Genomic DNA, 21,307 nt, shown 5'->3' on the forward strand with positions numbered 1-21,307 from the left:
CCCACATGGCGCGCAGACCTCTCCTGCCGCCCGCTGCTCCCCTCAGCAGTGTACTTCGGTCCTTCTGCCTGCTCTGCTCCCCGCTCTGGCTCTGGTGAATTCTCTCACCTCCCACGCTTCTGATTGTACCCAGTGCTTGTATAAATAAATAAATAAACCTTTTAAAAAAAAAAAAAAAGAAGTGCAACTATAGGCCCAGAGTTACGGGGATCCCAGGAGGCTGGTGGTGGTGAGGATGGTGAAATATGGGGCTGGGGAAGGAAGCAGTGGCCAAATGACACAGGTCCTTCCAGGCTGCACCCGAGTGTCGATTTTGGCCTGAGGAGCCACTAGTGTCCTTAGGGGAGTAACCAACAGAGGTCCATGCTGTGGCAGGTCACCTTGCTGTCCTGTCCCTAGTATATCAGGGGAAACAGGAGCATGATGTGGAGACCGTTAGGAAATGATATAGTAAAAAACTAAGGTAGGGACAGTGGGGGTGGAGATAAGTGGACAAAGAGGAAATATATTTTATAATCTATAATTAACAGTACTTGGTGATGGATTGGCTTGATGAGGATGAAACAGAAAGCAAAGGTGACCGACCAGCTACAGATTTCTAAGGAGCAGTGAGCTGGTGCCCACCAGGATGATAAGCCAGGGGGACATGCATATGGGGGACACGATGAATTCAGCTTGAGGTAGTTGCGTTGAAGTGGGATGTCTAGGAGATGTTCAAGAGACAGCTAGATAAGTGGCTTTACGGCACAGGAGAGGTCTTAGAGATCCTGCTTTGGAGGACACCGGGGATTGGATCACAGAAGTGGGCCAGAGTGCATGGAGTGGGAGGGACAGAGGCAGAAGGAAAAACCTGGATAATGCTCCAATAGGGCTGTTCTGGTGTTCTCTCCACCCACCTCCCCGCCCGAAGAATTTTTCCTTACCTTTTGGTTTCTAGGCACAGTAAATAGACACACACCTTTATCCACCTGGTTTATTGGCAAATAGCAGTAAGTTTGGGATGTGACACCCTTCTTCAGTCAGATTGCTGCTAAAGAAGGTCAGGGAGACATCTTCAGAGTGTGGGTTGGAGGAGGGGGGCATGGAAAGTTAGGGATGGTGGTGGGAGGGCTGGGGCCGAACCCTCTCAGGAGTAACTGCCTGGCCCTCCCAGGGGGATGATGAAGACTGAGATGTCATCCCCGGAACCCAGCTTGTTGTTGGGGAGACGCCAACCACGATCCCGGGGGGTGCCCCGGGCGCCCAGGACCAGAGCTTGGGCCAGAGCCGTGTACCTGCCAGGAGCACACGTGCACACTCAGGTACCAACACATATGGGGAAGGTAGAGAAACAGGCCCTCACGTGATTCCCAAGCACTCTGCCCTCGTCCCTTCCCCTCGTCATCCCCTTGCCGCCATAGGACCCCTACCTGCTGGGGTCATTGGGCTCATAGGCTGAGAGCACCCTGTCCACAGTGGCGGCTACCTCACAGTCAGTGGTGACATCCCACAGGCCATCCGTCCCCAGCACCAGCACGTCATCTGGGCAGTGCTCATACTGTGTCAGGTCATACACCTGCACCTGGTGGGAATGAGGGTGGAGAGGTTGCTGAGGTGAAGGGGCCCTGGAAGAAAGCCAGCTTGAGTCCCCCCAGAGGGAAGGCATGGTTAAGGAGGCTCCTGTTTGGCTCACCTCTGGGAAGCAAGAGAGGAAGGGCTTGATGGGCAGGGTGGAGCTGCAGACCTTGAGCTTGTGGTCACCCAAGCCCCGAGTCACTCCAATGGTGGCCATCACTCGAGCCTAAGGGAAAAAAGGAGGTGCCACTACAGCACTCTCCCGGGCCCTGAGAATATGGACCCCCACCCCTACCCTCTGGTACAACCTCCACCTCCCTAGACAAGTCATGGTGGGTCCTCCGGCCCACGCCCGCCTCTACCATGGAGTTTACCTTTTTGCCCTCCCCACAGACCAGAGGAAACCTGAGATCCTCCAGCTCGATCTTTTTGTAGGCCCTGGGGAGGGGGAGCAGAGGAGGCATCACCCAGGCATCAAAGTCCCTCTCCCCTACTAGCAGCGCCCCTCAAACCCCTCAGGGAGGGCCACATCCCCCCCAACTCCCAGCTGGGCCCAGCTTCCAGCTTCCACCTTGCTGCTGACCAGGGGTTGGTGGTGTTGCCATGGGAACGGGTCCCAGCTCAGAGAGAAATGTTACCAGCCGGTCATGTTCTGGTCCCGGTACAGCATCCTCTGCCCCAACTCCTTGGGCTGCACTCTGCGGGGGAACTCCAGGTGGGTGAATTCACCACCCAGCAGCTCTGGTTTCAGGAAGCCCTGGGTTTGGGAGTGGCCAGACAGAGCAGAGGGCCAGGGGGCATTAGGCTTGCAGCACACCAGGGTAAACAGATGACCTAATGACAGCAGAGCAGCACTGTTCTAATATTAACACATTCACTCAGCGAAGCCGCACAAGAACTCTTAAGGAAGGAACTGACGATGCACAGAAGTGAGAGAATTGCCCACCTCACACAATAAGCAAAGCACTCCAACGGGATTCAATCCCAGGCACTCCAGCTGCAGGCCAGTGTCTGAAAGCACTAAGCCAGATTGCCCCTGGGGGACCTTTGCCTTTTCCTTCCCCCACCCCTGACTACACTTCCTTCCTCAACTGGGCCCACAGTGGGAGCACTGGAGCAGAGCGGCCCCCTCCACTCCTTCCTGCTGCGTCCTCCACCCGCTCAGCCCTTCACTCCATAGTCTGGGGTATGGCCTTCCCTAAGCTCCCAGCAAGGAGCTGCCTGTCTGTATGGCTGGGTGGGAGCATTCGCGGGGATATAGGGTACAAAGAGACACAAGACGCCACAAAGAATGGGAACAGAGGGTTTAGTTTCTACTTACAAGCAGCTGAAGGCGCTGGCGCTCAGTCTCCGGGGTAAACTCCCGGGACATTGGAATGATTTCACCATTCCGGACAATGATGGCTCTGCCCAGAAAAAGAAAAGGTTTGGGCTTGGCTCTCCTCAGCATCCTCATGGAAAATTCCAGAAAGACCCACAATGACTCTTAGGCTCCCTTACCCAAACCCCCATCAGGCCGCCCTTTTTGGCTATTTCAGGCCTCCCCGTGGGTCTGTGATCTCTCCCAATCCCTTCCTATCTTTGCCTTTTTAATACCTGCCATCTCACTTTCTTCTATTCCCCCATCCCAGTGAGTGACACCCTGCATTCCCAAGCACCGCCCCCATACCTGCTGTCACCTGCATTGGCGACGTACACCTTGCCTAGCAAGTAGACCACAACCAGGGCACAGCAGCCCCCCTCCACTTGGTGGCCATGCCGCTCCCGGGCCATCTGCTCATCCTGCCATGTGAGGAAGGGTCAGGGGGGTAGATGGAGAATAGGTTCAGCAAAGCCACCCCCTGCTCCATCTGCCAAAATAAACCAGCCCAGCCTAGTCAAACTGGAGGAGAGATGACTTAGTTGAACACCCCCTTCTTCCTCCCCTCAGAACCAAGCTCTGCTCAGGTTCTCAAAGGTGTCGTGGGTTCTTAGGGTCACCCCCTCAGGCCACCTGACTCCCATGCAGTGTTCACCAGAATGTGTGCCCAGCAGGCCTTGGCCCAGGCTACCACTCACCATGAGCTGGAAGGCATTCTCAAGCGCCCCCACTACCAGACTCTCGTGGGTCACTTCCTTCTGTGAAGTCCAGCAGGAATGAGGAGCAACCAAGTGAGAGTGATCAGATGAAGCTGGATCCCCCGGAGTGGATGGGAGGCAGAGAGGAGGTGGGGAGGGGTCCTGGAGTATCTCTACCAGGTCCTTTAACTGCTCCCGGATATGGCGGTGCAGGAGCCTGGAGGCCATTTCCGCAGCTCCGCCCCCTGCATGTCCATCAAACAGACCCCAGTAGTAGAAGCAGAGGCCCTGGGGGAGGAAAAACCGGAGTTGAGAGTGTGTGGGCATCTCTGTGTGTGTGATGCAAGAAGAGCATCCACAGAAACATCAGGAAAGTAGGAGCTTGGGGTAAGAGGCAAGTTAGATTTATTCATTCATTCACCAAGGACCTATACTGTGTCAAAGAAAGGAGGGCGTCCAAAAAAGCCAAATTGAGAAGATGAAAGATGCAAAACTAAGTGTTGATTAATGAGACCATCCACAAATACGTGGGCATCCACATTTTAAGCGGAAAGTTAACCATTCATAAACGTGGTAGAATCTGTGCCAGATGAAGTTTCCACGCTAGGAGTGAGTTACAGGTAGGTCTTCCACACAGCTCAGATTTAAAACCGGATGCCTGGAATCCATGGGGAGAAGTGTTCACCCATGTCGTTGGGTAAGGAAGTTGGGGGGCTTACCTGACCTTGGCTAGTCTCCCGGGGTGCCCCAGAAACACTCCTCCGCCCTTCCACATACACCACTTCACAGCAAGCCTGGTCCTCATTGTGCCGGCTCTTACCAGCATTGATGACCCTGCCAGGCCAGAGTGACCACATCAGGCTGGACACCAGACCAGGTCCTGGAATAACCCCCACCTTAGACACACACCCCCTCTCTGGCCTGCTGGCCAGGCTGAGAAAGGTCACAGCCACCTGGGATCCAAGCCAGAGAGGGAGGTGGAGCAGGGAGGCAGGGCCAGGCACAGGACACTCTGGGTGCCAGGCCCCACCACCCCATACAACAGGGCGGCATTAGTACCTGCAGGGGGAGGCCCCCACCCCAGGGCAAAGGGAGCTTGCCTCTTGGAGCTGCCGGGGGAGGGGCTGGATGGTCAGCGGGAGGTTTTATTTCCCTGCTCGTCAGAACCCTACCTCCCACCCTGACCCCAGCCAACTGGCCCACAGCACCCCGCCTCCAGGGGCACACCCACCCTTAATCGCTAAAACCACCCAGTGAAAGTTTCTGCTGCCGTGGCTGGGAGGAAGCGCTCCAAGCCGGATCGCGAGAGCAGAACTAAAATAGGACAGGGGGAGCCCACCGAGCTGTGCAGGAGCCGCAGAACCTCCGAGTCTCCCCACGTGCAAAGCCAGGGCCACGGGCCCACCAGCCACCCCCTCAGCGCCCTCAGCGCCCCATCTCCTCGGTGCTCCGCTCTCCCAGCAGATGCATCAAAAACACGCGCTGCTCGGGGGCAAGCCGGCCGCTGCCGACCCCCCCCAGCCCCCACCCCCGGCCCGGGCCGGGGTCCACCCCCTCCCGGGCCCGCCGAGGGCCACGAGCCGAGGGGTGCAGAAGGCCCGGCCCCCTCGCTTTCCGGGCGGCCCCTCCCCCGCCCCGGAGCAGCCGGCTGCCGCCGGGTGTCGCGGGCTATTTCTGGGTGTGGAGGGGGAGGGGCGCGGGAAGAGGGACAGGGAACTGGGGCTCTCGGGTCGGGGAGCCCAGGAGCTCGTCTGCCGGCCGCCATCTCTCCTCCTCAGAAGGTCTCCCCTCCCGGACACCCCCGGCCCCTCAGCCTTGAGCCGTGGCCGCGGCAGAGAACCGGCCAACTCATCCTCCGCGGGGGCCTCCACCCCCGGCGCGCACAGGGGCGCACGGGGTCCGCGGCGGCGGGAGGGGGTGGTCCGCGGCTGGACGGCCCCCCGGAAGGCGAGACCGGCCGGAGCGAGCGCCGGGAGGGGGTGCGGCCCGGAGCCCCGCGGGTGGCACGGGTCCAGGGTAAAGGGTAGTGCAAGCCCGGGTCGCGGGGGGCGGGGGCATCCGAGCGCCGGGGATGCCGAGCAGGGAGGAGAGTGGAGGGGCCAGTCCGGGTCGGGGTGTCCCCGGGGGCGCTCACTCGGCGTAGCCCGTGCTCCAGGGTAGGCGGCGGCCGGTGTCCGGGGGGCTTTGCACGGCGCGGCCGGCGTGGTCGTCGGCGCGGCGCAGCCCCCCCGGGCTCAGCTGCAGGAAGGTCGGTCGGGAGAAGCTCGCCCGAGCCTCTGCCGTCTTGGCGGGCGCCGCGCCCCCGCTCCCAGGCTTCGCCGGAGGGCTCCTGGGCGCTTCTGGAGGGGCGGCGGGGGGCGCCGAGGTGGCGTTGGGCAGGTCCGGGGACTTGGGGCGCGGAGGCGGGGCGCCCCCGGAGCTCACCAGGTGCGCCACGGCGGAGCGCACCCGGTTTAGCATGCTGCCTCCCCGCCCCGCCCGGCCCTGGCCCCGCCCCTCTCGGTCCTGGCTCCGCCCCTCCGGGCCCTGGCTCCGCCCCGCCCGGCCTTGGCCCCGCCCCGCCCGAGCGTGGCCCCGCCCCGAGCTTGGCCCCGCCCCTGGGGCTCCAGGTGGGCGGCGCTTGCTCCTGCGAGCTCGGCGGCTCCACCCGCTCCGGGCGGGCAGGGCAGGTGGCGGCCCGGGCAGGTGGCGGCGGCCCGAGCTTCCTCCCGCTCCCGGTCACCGGGGACCGCCCGGGAGCCCGCTCGCCGCTTCTTCTCTGCCAGCCTCCAACTTCAGCCCGCCTCCGTTTATCTGGAGAAGGGTCTCTTGCAGGAGGAGGTCGCGAGCAGGAAACCCTGTACCAGCCGTGCCCTACATCAGACATCGGTTAAAACTTCCCCATTGTAACGGGAGGGGGTGTCTTCTCGCCCTTGTTGCGTCGTGGCCAAGCTGCAGGGAGGGTGATGGAGCTGATGAGCTCAGAATGAAACCAGCCGCTTCGGGACCGCTGGGTGTGAAGCACCTGGTGTGACAACACCTCTGGCGGGGGCGGCTGCAGCGAGGAGAGCGGATGCTGCGCGGCGTGGGGGTGGCAGCCACGCGGGCTGAGCCGACCCGGCTGGAGGAAGGAGCTGGGGGAAGGCAGCTGGGCCTGAGACCACCTCCAGATCTGGGACAGCGGCTGCCACTCCGACCAACTCCACTTTCTTTTTCAGAACCCGATTTTCCCCCACATTAGGATCTCCCCGGACCACAGCGGTTCCAGTTAGTAGGAATATCCACAATAAGTACATAGGCTTACTACAGAGGAGGCCCCTATAAAGCACTCTCCATGCATTAGCCATGTATACCGCACCCCAGGCCTTGAAGGTGAGTTTTCTTATGTTCTCTTCGCAGGTGAGGGAAGACTGGACCGCTCCTGTCCTTTGACATGACTTGCCCCAAGAGGCCACATAGCCTGCGAGAGATTCACGCCCATGTCGGTCCTTGGAGGCCCAGACCCGATTCTGTCTTAAGGACCAAGCTGATTTGTTGGGATGGGGGGAGAGGGGAAGGGTTAAGAGGGGGATGGGTGTACAGACACACCACCCAAAGCAGCGATAGTGAAGGCAAAGATAAACAGCTGGGACTACATCAAATTAAAGAGCTTCTGCACAGCAAAAGAGACAATAACAAAAACAAAGAGAAACCCCACCAACTGGGAGAACATTTTTGCACACAACACTAATGATAAAGGACTGATCACAAAAATCTGCAAAGAGCTGATGAGACTCAACAACAACCAAGAAAATAATCCTGTCAAAAAATGGGCAGAAGAGCTAAAAAGAAACTTCTCTGAAGAGGAAATGCAAATGGCCAACAGGCATATGAAAAAATGTTCAACATCACTTGTCATCAGGGAAATGCAAATCAAAACTACCATGAGATCCATCTTACACCAGTGAGAATGGCACATATTAAAAAAACTAGCAACAACAAATGTTGGCGAGGGTGTGGAGAAAAAGGAACTCTCCTGCACTGCTGGTGGGAGTGCAAACTGGTCCAACCACTATGGAGAGCTGTGTGGAGATTTCTGGACCTACTAAACATAGAGCTTCCATATGATCCAGCAACTCCACTCCTAGGTATTTACCCAAAGGACACAGAAACATCCATTCCAAAAAGCACCTGCACCCCTATGTTTATAGCAGCACTGTTTACAATAGCTAAGCTTTGGAAACAGCCCAAATGCCCAAAAATAGATGACTGGATCAAGAAGATGTGGTCCATATACACCATGGAATATCACTCAGCCTTCAAAAAAGATAAACACATGCAATTTGCAGCAACATGCATGGCGCTGGAAGGGATCATGCTCAGCGAAATAAGCCAGAAAGAAAAAGAAAAATACCGGATGGTCTCACTCATAGCAGGAATCTAGAAAACTTAAATAAGGGACCAGGAAAATGAATAACTATAAGAAAGTGAAAATCAAAATCAACAAAAACTATGAACCAGAGACACTCTATGGGGGGTGGGGAGGGGAGGGATTGGGGTCCAAATAAGGGGGTTGCAATTGTATGGGGAATATAAAAATAAAATTTATTTAAAAAATAAAAGAGGGGGTAAGTGGCAGAGAGGAGAGAATGTTCCTTCTCTCCCTCCACTTCTCTGCAGGCAGGTGCTGCCCGCCATCCAGGGATGCCGCGCAGGTTCTGTGCCCGCCGCCAGAGGGCGACAGAGGCCGGGCCAAGTAGGGGAGGCTGCGCGGGGAGGTTGGAGCTCCACTGAGGCCAGAATAATTGTTCCTAAATCTGGTGTCAGAGGATTAATCACCGAGCCTCCAGAGACACCTCCTACCCCGCAGACGGTGCCCATGGGGACAAATCCCCTGTGACCCTAATGCAAGTCGGATTAGCCCTCAAGGGCCACTTGCACTAAGTTCACGCTTGGGAGTCCCTGCCTGGCCTCCGTTCAAGGGTGCTGTCCTGAGGAGAACCCCATCTACTCCCCGGGTTAACCGGTGCCTCAGAAAGGGTGGCTTTCTCAGCAGCTTCCGAGAGAACATCTCAGATTGGTCATTCGGTGGTGCAGACTTGCTGTAATTATGCCTGCCTGGGCAGAGAGGGCCAGAGAAAAGAAGTCACAAGTTAAAAACAAGCAAAAAACAGACCCAAAGGCATGTAGACCAGCAAAAGCAAAAGCGAGACAAAGATTGTGCTACTACTATGGGTACGTCCCTCCCGTCTGAGCAAAACAGAAACCAGCTCTCAGAGGAATGGTATAAACCGCAACAGCTAGCCAAAGACTGCAGAAAAAGTACAGCATCCCGGCTATGTTTATTATTCAGTGTTTCTGGGACAGTTTACTTGCCACCTCTCCATGTCCCCCAGCTTCCTCATCTCTGCTCTGTGCATCCCACCGTGGCCCCTCAAGTGGGCCACACAGCTGGGGACCCAGACCCCACCCCACCCCCAGCTCCAGCGCCAAATGGTCAGCAGAGATGACAGTGGCACCCTGGGGCTCCAGAAGAGCCCCCCAGCCCTCCCTACCCACATGCTAAGGCTCTCCTCTCCCGGAGCTTCTCGCCTGCTATTTCTGGCTTCATCACACCTCCTTCACCCTCAGACTGCCCCAGAACTGGGAGGTCACCACCTCTATTCACCCCTGAGGCAAGAGAGGATGAGAGGGCTTGGGGGCAGGGTGGGAAGAAGCAGCCCAGTGAGACAGACTTCTCTGCTGAGGAATGAGTCTGCTCCCTGCGGGGCCCGGCCCCGGGATAGGGCATCCCCAAGATGGACCCTTTATCCTGGGTACATGCGTGACTGGCTCAGGGTCCAGAACTGGGCATTCTGGGCCCTGCCTCTCCCTCCCCATTTCTGTAACCGCGAAACCCTCTGATGGGGATAAATTCCCAGACCCTCTTCTGTCCTCATTTGCCTAATACTTTCACGTGCAAAATCTCATCCTATGAAGAATTATACATTTGCAATTAAATTTTAACAGCACAGGGCTAACCACATCAATTCAGAGCTCTTCCACCCCATGCAGCAGCCCCTGGGTACTGTGGCAGGTGAGTATGGGGTGCGTTAGAATGAGAAACTTAATTTCTAATTTGTTTTCTTTTAGATTCGAATTTCCAATAACCACTTGGTGGGCAGCACAGCTCAAGCATCTCCACGGCTCAAAACCCCTGTGGGTCCGGGCAGTCACTCCTCACTCAGCTTCCAACCCCAGCCCCAGAGGTGCCCCGACCTCGGGGGATTTGAGGGCGCTCCCTGAGTCACCCTGGCCTGCACCAGGACAGAACCCGGGGAGCTGGAGGTGCCCTCGGGCCTCGCCGTGCCCTCTGCCGCCAGGGGCCGCTGCGCCCGGCGCGGGGCGCAGGGGGGGCGGCCCCCGCGAGGTGGAGGCTGCGGTACAGCTGCGCGATCCTCGACCTGCCGGCCGCTGCCTCGTAAAAATCCCCGCTGAGTCTCCAGGGCTGGCGACGCCGAGCCCGGCGCTGCCCTTCCTTGCCCAGAATGGGGTCCGGCAAGCCGGGGATACCAGCTCGGCCAGACCCGCGCCGCCTCCGGGACGCAGCAGCTCGGTGAGGGGCGCACGCTCCGCGCTGGACGGACCCCGCCTGCCTGGTCCGGGATCAGAGCCAGGAAGAGCCTCGGCCGGGCCGGCGGAACCTGTGGGCACCGCCCGGGACAGGTAGGTCCTCCGCGTGGCGGCTCAGGATTTGGAGGCGGGTTCAGGGTTCAGGGTGGGGATCTTGGGGGTGCCGCGGAAGAAAGTAAGGGAAGGTTCGCATTCTCAGCTCGCTGCTGGTATGCAGGCTGCTAACTCAATCCTAGCATGGAATTGGGGTTTGGGGGAAACTGAGGCAAGAGTGAGGAAGTCCAAGGACAAATCCCCAAAGCTTTTTCCCTCCCGGTGTCTCTGAGGGAAGGAATAGCCTGCCAAAGAAGCCAGTTCAAGAGTCCACCCCCCAGGGATTTGGGGTTTGGGGTGCATAGGACAAAAGAGAGTTGAGTGGACGGGGTGGCAGCTCAGAGAAGTGGGATGGGTCTGCCTGGGAGAGGACAGGCTGCCTCATGACGGAAATGAAGTTTCCTGGTGGGCACAGGAGAGGGGCGCCCACTAAGAATGCATCTAGCGGGGTGGGATGCTCTTGGCCCATGGAGACACCCACCCCCACAGACACCACTGCTCCATCTGCCCCCAGAGTTCTCTCCCAGCTCTTGCTCTGGGGCTGGGGCTTGGGGTGTTGATCCTCACTGTCCTTCCTACCTGCCTCAGGTCCGCCTCCCTGTGCAGGGGATATGGGAGAAATGGAAGGCTGTGGGGGCTGTGGCCAGTCTCTCCTGGCTAGACCTGGAGGACCCCCCCCTCTAGGGTCTAGGGCCTTGGAGTAGGAATGGAGGAGAGGGTGGCAGAGTTGAGCCCATTCCCTGTGGATCTAAGGAGCAGGTGTGATGGGGCTGGGAGGTGGAGGGGAAAGGATTTCGGTCTCGGAGTCTTTGCTGGGGGCCTTGCTTGTAGCCACAGAGTCTGCAAGGGACCCACTCTGGTCTTCAACTCCCTCCAAGGCCAGAGAGGTGACAGCACCCCCTCCTTTCAGCCCTGCTCCACTCCCAGCCTCCTCCCAGGCTGACCACTCTGTGCTCCCACAGTCTGCAAGGATCCTGCCGGTTCCTAAGGCTGGGGAGAGATTCTGCCCACTCTCCTAGTACTTTGGGGAACAGCTTCAGAATGGGGTGCTGCTTTAGTGCCCAGCTCACTCTCCTTTACCTTCCTCCTTCACCTCCTGCAAGGCCAATCGCTCCCTCTAACCCTTGCACCCACCTCACCGCCACCTGCTCCCGTTCCCCCCACCTCCCCCAGAATCTTTCCTATTCCTCTCGGTAGAGTGGACCTTCTGTGGATGAACAGAAGCTGAAGGATTCCCCAAAAAGGTGAGTTTAAAAAAGGGAAGAGATCAAGCCCCTGGACCCAATTTGGTCTCATATTCCAGCACTCAGGGGGACCCCAGTGAGGCCCCCAAGGGGCCAGCAGTGCAGCTGAGGGGCTGGTCCAGGTCGGCCTCTGGGCTCCCAGCCCTCTGCTGTGCTCAGCTCCCAGCTGCTCTGTGCCAGTTTCCCAGGGGTTCCCTCCACTTTTAACCCACACTCTGGGATGGATTTGGGAGTCCTCTAGGATGGAGCAGAGGGGGAAGAGGAAGAGCCCAGGCTGGGTGATGTGGGTGTGTGGGAACATAACAGCGTCTGCCCTCCCAAGTGCTGTCTGGCCCTAGGCAAGTCATTTGACTGGATTAGCTTCAAATTCATTCAAATCAAGTTGCTAGTATACATTCCTACCATTAAAAAACCCAAAAGAGGGCCTCCCCGGTGGCACAGCAGGTTGAGCGCAGTGCTGTGAAGCTGTCCGCAGCCTCTGCAGCACCGGTTTGATCCCAGCCGGCCAGGGAGATTCCCACATGGTGTCCAGGGAGCAACCCGCAGGGTGCAGCAGACCTCTTCTGTCTCGCCCACTGCTCCCCTCAGCAGTGTTTTAGGTCTACCTGCCTGTTCTGTTCCCCTCCTGTCTCTGGTGAATCCTCTCACCCTCCTGTGCTTCTGGCCTGTACCCCAGTACCCCAGTTCTTGTATAAATAAATCTTTTTTTTTTTTTTAATAGAGGCATGTTTTATTTATTTATTTTGTTTGTTTGCTTGTTTTGTTTATACATGCACTGGGTACAGTCAGAAGCGCGGGAGGGTGAGAGAATTCACCAGAGCCAGAGCGGGGAGCAGAGCAGGCAGAAGGACCGAAGCACACTGCTGAGGGGAGCAGCGGGCGGCAGGAGAGGGCTGCGCGCCATGTGGGATCCTCCGCCGGTGGCCGGGGAGCAGCCGGGGATCGAACCGGCGCCGCAGAGGCCGTGGGCAGCTTCGCAACCCAGCGCTCAACCGCTGCGCCACCGGGGAGGCCCAAATAAATCTTTTTTTTAAGATTTGTTTATTTATTTATTTGTTTATCTATCTATCTATCTATCTATCTATCTATTTATTTATTTATTTATACAAGCACTGGGTACAGTCAGAAGCGCGGGAGGGTGAGAGAATTCACCAGAGCCAGAGCGGGGAGCAGAGCAGGCAGAAGGGCCGAAGTACACTGCTGAGGGGAGCAGCGGGCGGCAGGAGAGGTCTGCGCACCCTGTGGGACCCTCCTCCGGTGGCCGGGGAGCAGCCGGGGATTGAACTGGCGCTGCAGAGTCTGCGGGCAGCTTCGCAACCCAGCGCTCAACCGCTGCGCCACTGGGGAGGCCCTAAATCTTTTCTTTTCTTTTTTTTTTTTTAATAAAAACAACCCAAAAGAGAGAGCAGTAGGGAGAAACGTAAGTTTCCCCCGTGTCTGTCTCTCAGTCAATGGGTTTCCCTCCTTGGTGGCAACCAATGTTACTGTATTGGTACGTTCCAGAATTAACTTATGTGTGTTTGAGCAACATATTAATCCTTTCCTTTTACAGATCTTATATATACTGTCCTGCCCTTTGTTTTTTTCCCCCCCTTAAAGGATTATCACTGGCGCGCACTGCGTGCGTCCGTCTATGAAGCCCCACTCATTCTTCCACAGCCGCCTGGATGGGGCTGCCTTGGTATGGATGATCCACCTTGCATTAGCCAGATCTTCATTGGTGGCTGATAAGTTGCATCCAGGCTGAGTATCAATTCGCTTATCTGTAAAATAGGAACTAATAGTCCTACTTCGTAGGACGGCTGTGGGGGATCCAGGTTGTGTCTAGGAGGGGCCTGGGTTAAGTGCTCAGAACATGAGAGCCACATGACTGTTTCCCCATATCTCGGCCCTCCATGGGACCATGTCTGGCTCGTCCCCAGGCCTCTCCTGAAGCTCATCTCCATGAAGCTTTTCATGCTCTCCAGGCTGGACAGTCTCCCTCCCCACTCCCCTTTCTTGCTGTCTGGGGCCAGGCTTGTACCCGGCACCCCCAGTGGGGGCACCCCCAGTGGGTGGCAACAGAACTGCTGGGACTGGGCATTGGGGGGCTGAGCCGGGTGTGTGCCTCTCGTTGCAGGATGCGTGAGAGGGCCACGAGGAGCTGGAGCAGAGGTGGCTGGGCGTGGGCGCTTTGCCTGGTGGGGCTGTGGACCCTCCTGGCCTCGGCTTCCTTGCAGCCTCCGACTCCCACAGGTTTGAGGGAGGTAGAGGTGCCTTGGGAGGGGGTTTTCCAGGATGCCTGAAGAGCTAGACACCATCTTGCTCTGCTCCATAGCCGCAGAACTGAAGCAGAGTCAAACCTGCATGTTCTAGGGATTTGGGCAACTCCTCTTTCTTCACTCAGGAAACTCCCAGCTCTGCTGTCCCACCCAGAGAAGGCCTGGGGAGACCCATCGCTCACCCTCCCTTCCAGGTCCAGGCTGGGTTTCTGCAGAGGGAGAGGCTCTGGGTTGGGGCTTAAGTCCAGCCTCCTGGCCTAATTCTCTGGCTTTCCTTCTGGAATGGCTAAGCCTACATAAGCCGATGATCCTCCCCACGCATTGTAAACCCAGGGCCCTTCCCCTCCCCACCCCAGGAAGAGGGGGCAACGTTGGTGGGGGTTGGCTTGGGACTCAATTTATCTCTTGCTCAAAGGCCAGATTCTACTAAACACAGTGTGGCCTCACCGGGGAAGGAGGAAAGGGACAAGAATGTGTGAAGGGCGGGAAGGTCTCCTCCCCCAGCAACTGGAAATCTTTTAAACCCCCCACCCCGCCCAAGCTGGGAGGAGGGGCTGAGGAGCCACAGGGCCGGGCGGGAGGGGAGTTGTGGCTGGACCCCTGATGTCCTGCTGGTGCCTTCAGCGCAGGGGAAGCAGGGCGCCTGCGAGGTGATCGCTGCTCACCGCTGCTGCAACCGGAACCGCATCGAGGAGCGCTCCCAGACCGTCAAGTGCTCTTGCTTTTCTGGCCAGGTGGCCGGCACCACGCGGGCAAAGCCCTCCTGTGTGGATGGTGAGTGAGAGGCTGGACCGGGCTGGGGGGGTCTGATCAGAGAGATAAGGTCTGCCAGGCCTGGCCATCTGCCGGGATACAATTTCATGCCTGCTTCAAGGAGTCTCAAATGATGGGGCAGACTCCGGGGGCCTGGGGGGCAGAGTGACCCTCTTGTTTCATAGATAAGGGCAGCTCCTGTTCTGAACACGCCTGCCTCCCTCCCTCCCGTGGGCATGTTCTTCCTGGCACAGGCACTGCAGACACATTCCCTCACACCTCCCAGCAGACTCCAGGCTTCACACTCACCCCTCAGACACCCACAGTGTCACCTGCTGCTCCCGCCAGGCCTCTTACACATGCCCAAGGCTTCCAAGCCGGCCTCCCTCGCCCCCACATGCACACACGTGCGCGCACACACGTAGGTCTCCTGGGTGTTCTTCGCACCCACCCCCTTCCCACAGCTCCTCCCAGCATATTTTCTCCTGTGTCTGTGTGTTCCTGGGGCTGCGTGCTCACATGCACAACTACTCGTGCCCTCCTGGTCCGGGCACCCTTCCAAGCTGTTCAAACACTCGCTCACATACACTGGGGTGGGGGTGGGGGTGTTGAAGGCTGGGCCTCTGCTGAGGACCCAGCGGCCCCACCTTCAGCATGCACTGTCTGTGTTGAGATGTAGGGTCAGTGTTGAGATGTGGGGTCAGTGTTGACACCCTTGTGTGCTCAGGTCTAGCCTGAGGGCTGCCTGCCTGGGTGCCCTGAGTAGAGGAGAGACAGGGGTGCTGCAGGGCTCCAAGCCCGGGGCACGGGAAGGGGCACCTCGCTGTGCATGGACCCCCAAGCCCAGGACTGCTTGCTGTGCTCACTTGGAGCTTCCCTCTCGGCCTCCTGCCCTCACAGCCTCCATCGTCCTGCAGAGGTGGTGGTGTCAGATGGAGCCCTGCCTGCCGGGGGAGGAGTGTAAAGTGCTCCCAGACTTGTCAGGGTGGAGCTGCAGCAGCGGGCACAAGGTCAAAACCACCAAGGTATCCAGTGATGGACACTTCACCCCAACCTCCTCCTTCCCTTCCTCTGGGGTGGGGAGGGCACAGGAGCCCTGGGGTCTGGGAAGTCACTGCCCCAAGGTGAGACCTGGGACCATGTGGACATACCTCAGGCAGCCCCTAGGACCTGCCCTGCCTGCGACCCAGCCTTAGGGCCTCAGGATGTGAAGTCCCATGTCCTTTGGGCCAAAGTCCTGATGCTCCCTAGGCCTTGGGTTCCTTTTCTGACTAGAGCAAGTTTGCCTCCCAGAAAATGTCAGATGCACAAGAACAAAGCAGAGCATGGAAGAAACTGTCTAGATAGTTAAGGGAGGACTGGCTGCACTAGCCACAGGGCCCTGCCCTGTATGGGTGTCCCTGGTATCCATACTCCCCGGATTCTTTTTATTTTTTTAATTTTTTTTTATTTATTTATTTATTGTGGGACCCTCGCCGGCGGCCGGGGACTGAACCAGTGCTGCAGAGGCTGCAGGCAGCCTTGCAGCCCAGCGCTCAACCGCTGCGCCACCAGGGGAGGCCCCTTTTTTTTTTTTTTTTAAAGATTTATTTATTTATTTATACAAGCACTGGGTACAATCAGAAGCGTGGGAGGGTGAGAGAATTCACCAGAGCCAGAGCCGGGAGCAGAACAGGCAGACTGACGAAATACACTGCTGAGGGGAGCAGCGGGCGCAGCAGGAGAGGTCTGCGTGCCATGTTGGGGCCCTCACCCAGCGGCCGGGGATCGAACCGGTGCTGCAGAGGCTGTTGGCAGCTTCGCAGCCCAGCGCTCAACCGCTGCGCCACCGGGGAGGCCTGGATTCTTAACTGCCTTCAGCTCATGCCTGCCTGCCATCTCTAGTCAAATTGCTGCACTGTGACAACCCCTGAGAGGGTTATTATTTTCATGATTTGCTGCCTGCCACACAGAATGAGGGGTAATTCAAATAATATCCAATCCGTTAGCATTCTACTGTGGCCAGGCCAAGCAGGTGCGTCGCTTCAAGCCAGAACTCTGTCTTTTCTCCTTCTTGCTCCCCTCTGCCCATTGCATACTCAGTGCAAACAAACAAATTCTTAGAAAAGACAGAAGGAAAGACAGCCTTGGGGGTTTTGTAGAACGCAACATTTTCATAAGGCACAGAACAAAGAAACGGTGAGGTCAGATGGAAATTAGGGCTTCCTGTCTCAGGCAGGGTGGGGAGACAGCTGGTCTGAGTCCATTCCAGACCAAGAGAGCGAGACCCACCACAGAGCTTGAGACATTTGTCACTATTTTCTGGGGCTGGGTTTGTAGCCTATGAAAACCGAGCTTGCAATTTGGGAAGCTACTCTGTGAGGCATGGGTGATTCTTGTTTGCATAGGTCACCTCGCTATGCTGCCCCCAGCTAGACTGCTTTAGGGGGAGGGACTTGGTGTCAATGACCTACACTTGACCTGCATGTCCTGGGGAGTCTTTGGTACACGGGGATGGGATATAAGCTTCCCCATCACTTTCCCTCTAGGTCACACGATAGCTCTTGGGGGTCACAGCCTGGACAGGACAACTTGCTTGAGCCATGGACTGAAGGATGGTGTCCAGTTATCAGCAGATATGGAGATTCACTTACCTGGACTCATACCCCGTGACAAATGTGACATTTTTTCCAGGTGCCTTTCAGCTAAGCATCTCGGAACATATGGACAGAACCCCAGCCATATACCCAGTGTGGGGTGGGGCTCTTCTGGGGACACAGAAGAAGGTCAAGATACACTGATGCCCTTATGGCATGTCCAGTCCAATTGGAGAGTCGATGAAAGACAGTTGAGATCTTTTAGGTTAAAGCAGTTAAAGCAGATGGCACTAGATTGTGGCTTCTGGGCCATATGCTACGGGCATGTTGGGCACACCCTGCCCTGAGCCACCTACTGGCACAAAAACAAGAGGTCCCACTGTGGCCCACCACCTCCCTCACTCACATCAGCAGATTCCCCAGTACGATGCTTCGGGGTTGAAGGACAGCACTCTCCCTCCTACCAGACCAGTTGAACTCCCTTGAATGGGACTGGATTGTCCAAGGGGATGGGAGCAGAGATGAAGCCAAGCAACTTTCCCTAAAAAGTTTCTGCTGAGGCCTGGCCTGGATCAGGTGATTCCGTGGGTGTGAGATGGACAGGACCCTAAAATCACTGCCATCCTAGCCCTGTAGGCTTTCATTTGTTGGCTTGTTTTAACAGATGAGGAAACTGAGCCCCAGAAAGGTGACTTGCCCAAGGCCTCACAGCTTGGACTCCCAAATCTCTAAGACCTCTCACCGTTTACTTAGCTTCCATGTTGGGATTCCAGCCTGGGCCTTCCATGTTGCTTTTATCTCAAAACAGGAACCTGCAAAGACTAGGCTGGAACACGCCAATGTTTTTCTCAACAGATGCTCCAGCAGGAACTTTAACCAAGGTCACTGCTCTCCAGTGACTGTCTGGAATACTCCAGGATATCTGCATACCAGGATGTGGGGCTGTTGGGTCACTGCTCTGCCCTCAGTCCCTAAAATTCCAAACAGACCCCAAGACAGCCTGGAGGTCACTCAGCACAGTAACACGCAGAGCACCCTGACCTGCTGCCTCATTGCTCACTCTGGGTTCTTATGTTCTGGCTTCGCTGGGCTGGTCAGGAGAGGAGCCCCTGCTGGACTGGGTGGTGCCTCTGCCCTGGAATGAGGATTGGCACAGTCAGGCTGGACCCCTAAACTTCAGAGACACTGGCCGCTTGGATGTGTCATCGATTAGAGAATTACAGCTGCATAGATTGCTGGCATTAGCAGGGATCAGCTGGGATGACCCGGATGGCAGGGATTACAGGGGGTGGGTGGGCCTTGATGGGTGGGTTCTGGGTAGAGACCAACCTGACAGCGCTGAATTCTGACCTCAGAGAAGACCAATGACAGGACGGTTGCTGCTGAATCATAGCCCACCCTCTCTCCCTCTCCTGCAGTAAAACCAAGAATGTCCACCCCACTCCAGAGTTTGCCTTAATGGTGTGGTTTGGGTAATAGAGTGAGTAGTGACATCAGCTGTAAATCTCAGAACTCTGCCCACTTTGAATCTCTGCAGACAGTGGGGTAGTCAAAGAGGAGGTCAAAGGTCATCATCACCTCTTTCAAGGCTGGGAAATAGATTAGGGACTGGACCAACTTTTTCTGCAAGGGCCAGATAGTAAATATTTCAGACTTTGCAGGTCACCTACAGTTTTTGTAGCATATTCTGAGTTTTTTTTATTGTCTTTTGTTTGTTTTGTTTCCTTTTGTTTTAAAAACCCTTTTAAAAGTGTAAAAGCCATTCTTAGCAGGAGGGCTGTACAAAATCAGACCCAGCAGCCTTGGAAGGTGGCCAGCCCCAGGGAACCTTTGAAGGCAGGCCAGTCTCCACTCAGGAGCAGCCTCCTGGCCTGACTTCCATGCGGCAGGAGCCTGAGCATGAGGGCTGCGTTGGGTTTTGTTTTTCTTCTGATGCTTCTTGAGAGATGGCTGAGTGAATTATTTAGGCTACAAGTGAGACAGCCCTAGCAGAGTCAGACAATAAAAGCCTGCTCTCCTGGAGGCCAGGGTATGGGTTTCCAGGAGGGAGCCAGAGGACTCCAGACCCATGTCCATCTGCTGCATCCACCAGCCACTGGGCTCTGGGCTGGGGGGGTGAGCCTGAGAGTAGGGGATGATGCCTACTTTGTCCTCCCGCTCCAGGCTGCCAACTCTTGTCAGCCTCTGTCTCAGCCAAAGTCCATGTTTCCTGACCCGCTCGAACCTCCCTCATCCTGCTTACAGAGAAGACCGCTTTCCTTTGGCACATGCTGGAATTGCTAATTCATTTTCTAACCCCTTAAAGGTTCCACTTCCTCTTGACTTATTCATATATTTATTTGGTGGCTTTGATAGTGGCCTTTATATGGCCAGGGCCCCGCGCAGAAAGGGCTAGCAGAGAAGGGACAGCATCCCACCTGGCATCAGTAGTTCCCTAGGGGCCATCTAATGAGATGTTTATGTGCATTTTCTAGCTCCTTCAGTGGCAGCTTAGGAATGCAAATTAATTTACCCGGAGGTTGTTGGGGTTATGTGTCTTCCTTTTCTCCCCTTAGTGGAATGGATCTCAGATTATCTGAAGTCAGCTGGTATTCCTCAGTGGGAAGGCCTTGGGAAGATTGCCAACTGCAGGAGATCATGTGGGTAATTTCTGTGACCTTCTAGCTGTGTCACTACAGTCAATGAGTGACATCCTAATTAATTACCCCAGACAGTTGGCTAGAGTTGAGGTAGTAGCTCTTAAAATCATAAACTTAGAGCTATAAGGGATTTTATTTTTATTATTTTTTAAGATTTATTTTATTTATACAATAGTTGGGGTACAGGCCAGAGGCATGAGAGGGTGAGAGGATTCATCAGAGACAAAGCGGGGAACAGAACAGGCAGATAGACCGAAGTACACTGCTGAGGGGAGCAGCAGGCGAGACAGAAGAGGTCTGCCTGCCCCACCATGTGGGTACCTCCCTGGCCAATTGGACCCTCGCTGCAGAGGCGTGGACAGCCTCACAGCGCTGTGCTCAACCCCCTGCGCCACCAGGGGAGGCTCTAAAAGGAATTTTAGAGATCAGTTAGCCAGCTCCCTCCTCTGACAGATGACGAAAGGGAGACTCAGAAGCGTTAGGTGGCTTGACCAAAGTCACACAGCAAGCTGGTGTCTGCTCAGAGACCCAGAGAAGCACCACTTCCCCTGTTGCACATCCCCTCTTGCCCGCAGTGCAAAGAGCCTGAAAAGAAACCAGGATTTGAGCAGGAGTGAATGTGTAAAGAGTCTCAGTCTAAAATTACCCAGCACAAAGAATGGGAAGCATTAGAGATATAGACACAGAAAGAAGAAGCAAAGAGCACAAGGAGGGATTGAGAACACTCCTTCAGAAATGGTCAAAACACCAAAAACGCAACACGAGATAATTAGAGGGAAACTGAAGCCACATTCAAAACAGGTGAGTTTCGTCCTTTCTGGCAGACACAGAATGGAAACCCTATGAATCTTTGGAAGACCTGGGAAACCAGCCTCAATGGCTCCGGGGCCTGCAAACTAAGACCAATAGGCCAAATTTGGCCAGCTGACTGTGTTTGCAAATAAAGTTTTATTGGAAGGTAGCTGTGCTCATTTCTTTATATTGTCTATGGCTACTTTCCTGCTCTGACAGTGGGCTGAGTCATTGCAAAGAGACCAGATGATGCACTGGGCCTGAAATATTTACTTTCGACACTTCAGAGACAAAGTCTGCAAACCCCTGCCCTAGCATTGCTGTGTGAACTCACCGGTCCAGCATAAACTGTGTTAGTTGCCCACAAAATCATAAAAATGGTCATTCACAGCAGTGATTCATCAGGTGGTATGTATACCCGTATACATGATCAGACTTGAGCAAATGCTAAAGGCAAAGCCAGTTGCATGAACAAGGCCCCTGTGCCCGTGGCTCCTCATCCTCACCAGATGTCCTCCAGGTAGTTGACTAAGGAATAAAAAATATTCTGACCTGCTTTCCAGTGGTTCTGCCTGGTCTAGGTTGGTTCTACATGATTTGAACAACTCTGCTCCACTCAGAGAGAACTTGAGGGAGAGCAGGGGCAGGGGAGTCTTCTCAGTGTGCAGAACTTTGAGCATTACACACAGCTGCTCATTTTGCCTGGAAGGAAAGATGGCAAGAGGCACAGACAGACACCAAAGAGGTTTGGGATGTGCCTGGCAATA

General features: G+C 55.9%; 2 protein-coding genes across 7 annotated transcripts; one reads left to right on the forward strand and one right to left on the reverse strand.

Moving 5' to 3' along the window:
- Nucleotides 1-959: 959 nt before the first annotated feature.
- Nucleotides 960-6,101, reverse strand: PPM1J (protein phosphatase, Mg2+/Mn2+ dependent 1J). The gene is made up of 10 exons (XM_037498538.2): nucleotides 5,747-6,101; nucleotides 4,332-4,446; nucleotides 3,613-3,900; nucleotides 3,224-3,336; nucleotides 2,876-2,960; nucleotides 2,193-2,311; nucleotides 1,929-1,992; nucleotides 1,673-1,780; nucleotides 1,410-1,561; nucleotides 960-1,274 (listed from the first exon to the last, which is right to left on the reverse strand). The coding sequence occupies exons 1-10, from the start codon at nucleotides 6,070-6,072 to the stop codon at nucleotides 1,127-1,129; spliced, it is 1,518 nt and encodes a 505-aa protein (XP_037354435.1). The 5' UTR covers nucleotides 6,073-6,101; the 3' UTR covers nucleotides 960-1,126.
- A 4,142-nt stretch (nucleotides 6,102-10,243) lies between these two features.
- TAFA3 (TAFA chemokine like family member 3) lies at nucleotides 10,244-17,117 on the forward strand. 6 transcript variants are annotated; one of them, XM_037500204.2, is made up of 8 exons: nucleotides 10,244-10,275; nucleotides 11,449-11,519; nucleotides 13,119-13,261; nucleotides 13,639-13,754; nucleotides 13,906-13,974; nucleotides 14,410-14,554; nucleotides 15,434-15,558; nucleotides 17,062-17,117. In XM_037500204.2, exons 3-8 carry the CDS (start codon nucleotides 13,153-13,155, stop codon nucleotides 17,071-17,073), a joined length of 576 nt encoding a protein of 191 aa, XP_037356101.1. In that variant the 5' UTR covers nucleotides 10,244-10,275; nucleotides 11,449-11,519; nucleotides 13,119-13,152; the 3' UTR covers nucleotides 17,074-17,117. The 6 variants fall into 6 exon arrangements, with proteins under 6 accessions (XP_037356101.1, XP_037356100.1, XP_037356103.1 ...); XM_037500203.2 differs by lacking the exon at nucleotides 10,244-10,275 and having other exon boundaries at nucleotides 10,337-11,519; XM_037500206.2 differs by lacking the exons at nucleotides 10,244-10,275; nucleotides 11,449-11,519 and having other exon boundaries at nucleotides 13,148-13,200; nucleotides 14,405-14,554.
- The last annotated feature ends 4,190 nt before the right edge of the window (nucleotides 17,118-21,307 follow it).

Source organism: Talpa occidentalis, unplaced genomic scaffold (assembly GCF_014898055.3).
Source record: "Talpa occidentalis isolate TD23 unplaced genomic scaffold, MPIMG_talOcc4v2.1 talOcc4.9, whole genome shotgun sequence".
Lineage (NCBI taxonomy): Eukaryota > Metazoa > Chordata > Mammalia > Eulipotyphla > Talpidae > Talpa > Talpa occidentalis.

What these genes read in the sequence shown, in the direction of transcription:
- PPM1J (XM_037498538.2), bottom strand. Translation starts at nt 6,072, where the DNA reads ATGCTAAACCGGGTGCGCTCCGCCGTGGCGCACCTGGTGAGCTCCGGG. An exon ending in GCCAATGCAGGTGACAGCAG is followed by an intron (nt 2,961 to 3,223) that starts GTATGGGGGCGG and finishes TTTTCTGGGCAG; the next exon opens with AGCCATCATTGTCCGGAATG. An exon ending in TCCTCTCTTGCTTCCCAGAG is followed by an intron (nt 1,562 to 1,672) that starts GTGAGCCAAACA and finishes CATTCCCACCAG; the next exon opens with GTGCAGGTGTATGACCTGAC.
- TAFA3 (XM_037500204.2), top strand. Translation starts at nt 13,153, where the DNA reads ATGAAGCCCCACTCATTCTTCCACAGCCGCCTGGATGGGGCTGCCTTG. An exon ending in GCAGCCTCCGACTCCCACAG is followed by an intron (nt 13,755 to 13,905) that starts GTTTGAGGGAGG and finishes TTCTTCACTCAG; the next exon opens with GAAACTCCCAGCTCTGCTGT. An exon ending in TCGCTCACCCTCCCTTCCAG is followed by an intron (nt 13,975 to 14,409) that starts GTCCAGGCTGGG and finishes CCTTCAGCGCAG; the next exon opens with GGGAAGCAGGGCGCCTGCGA.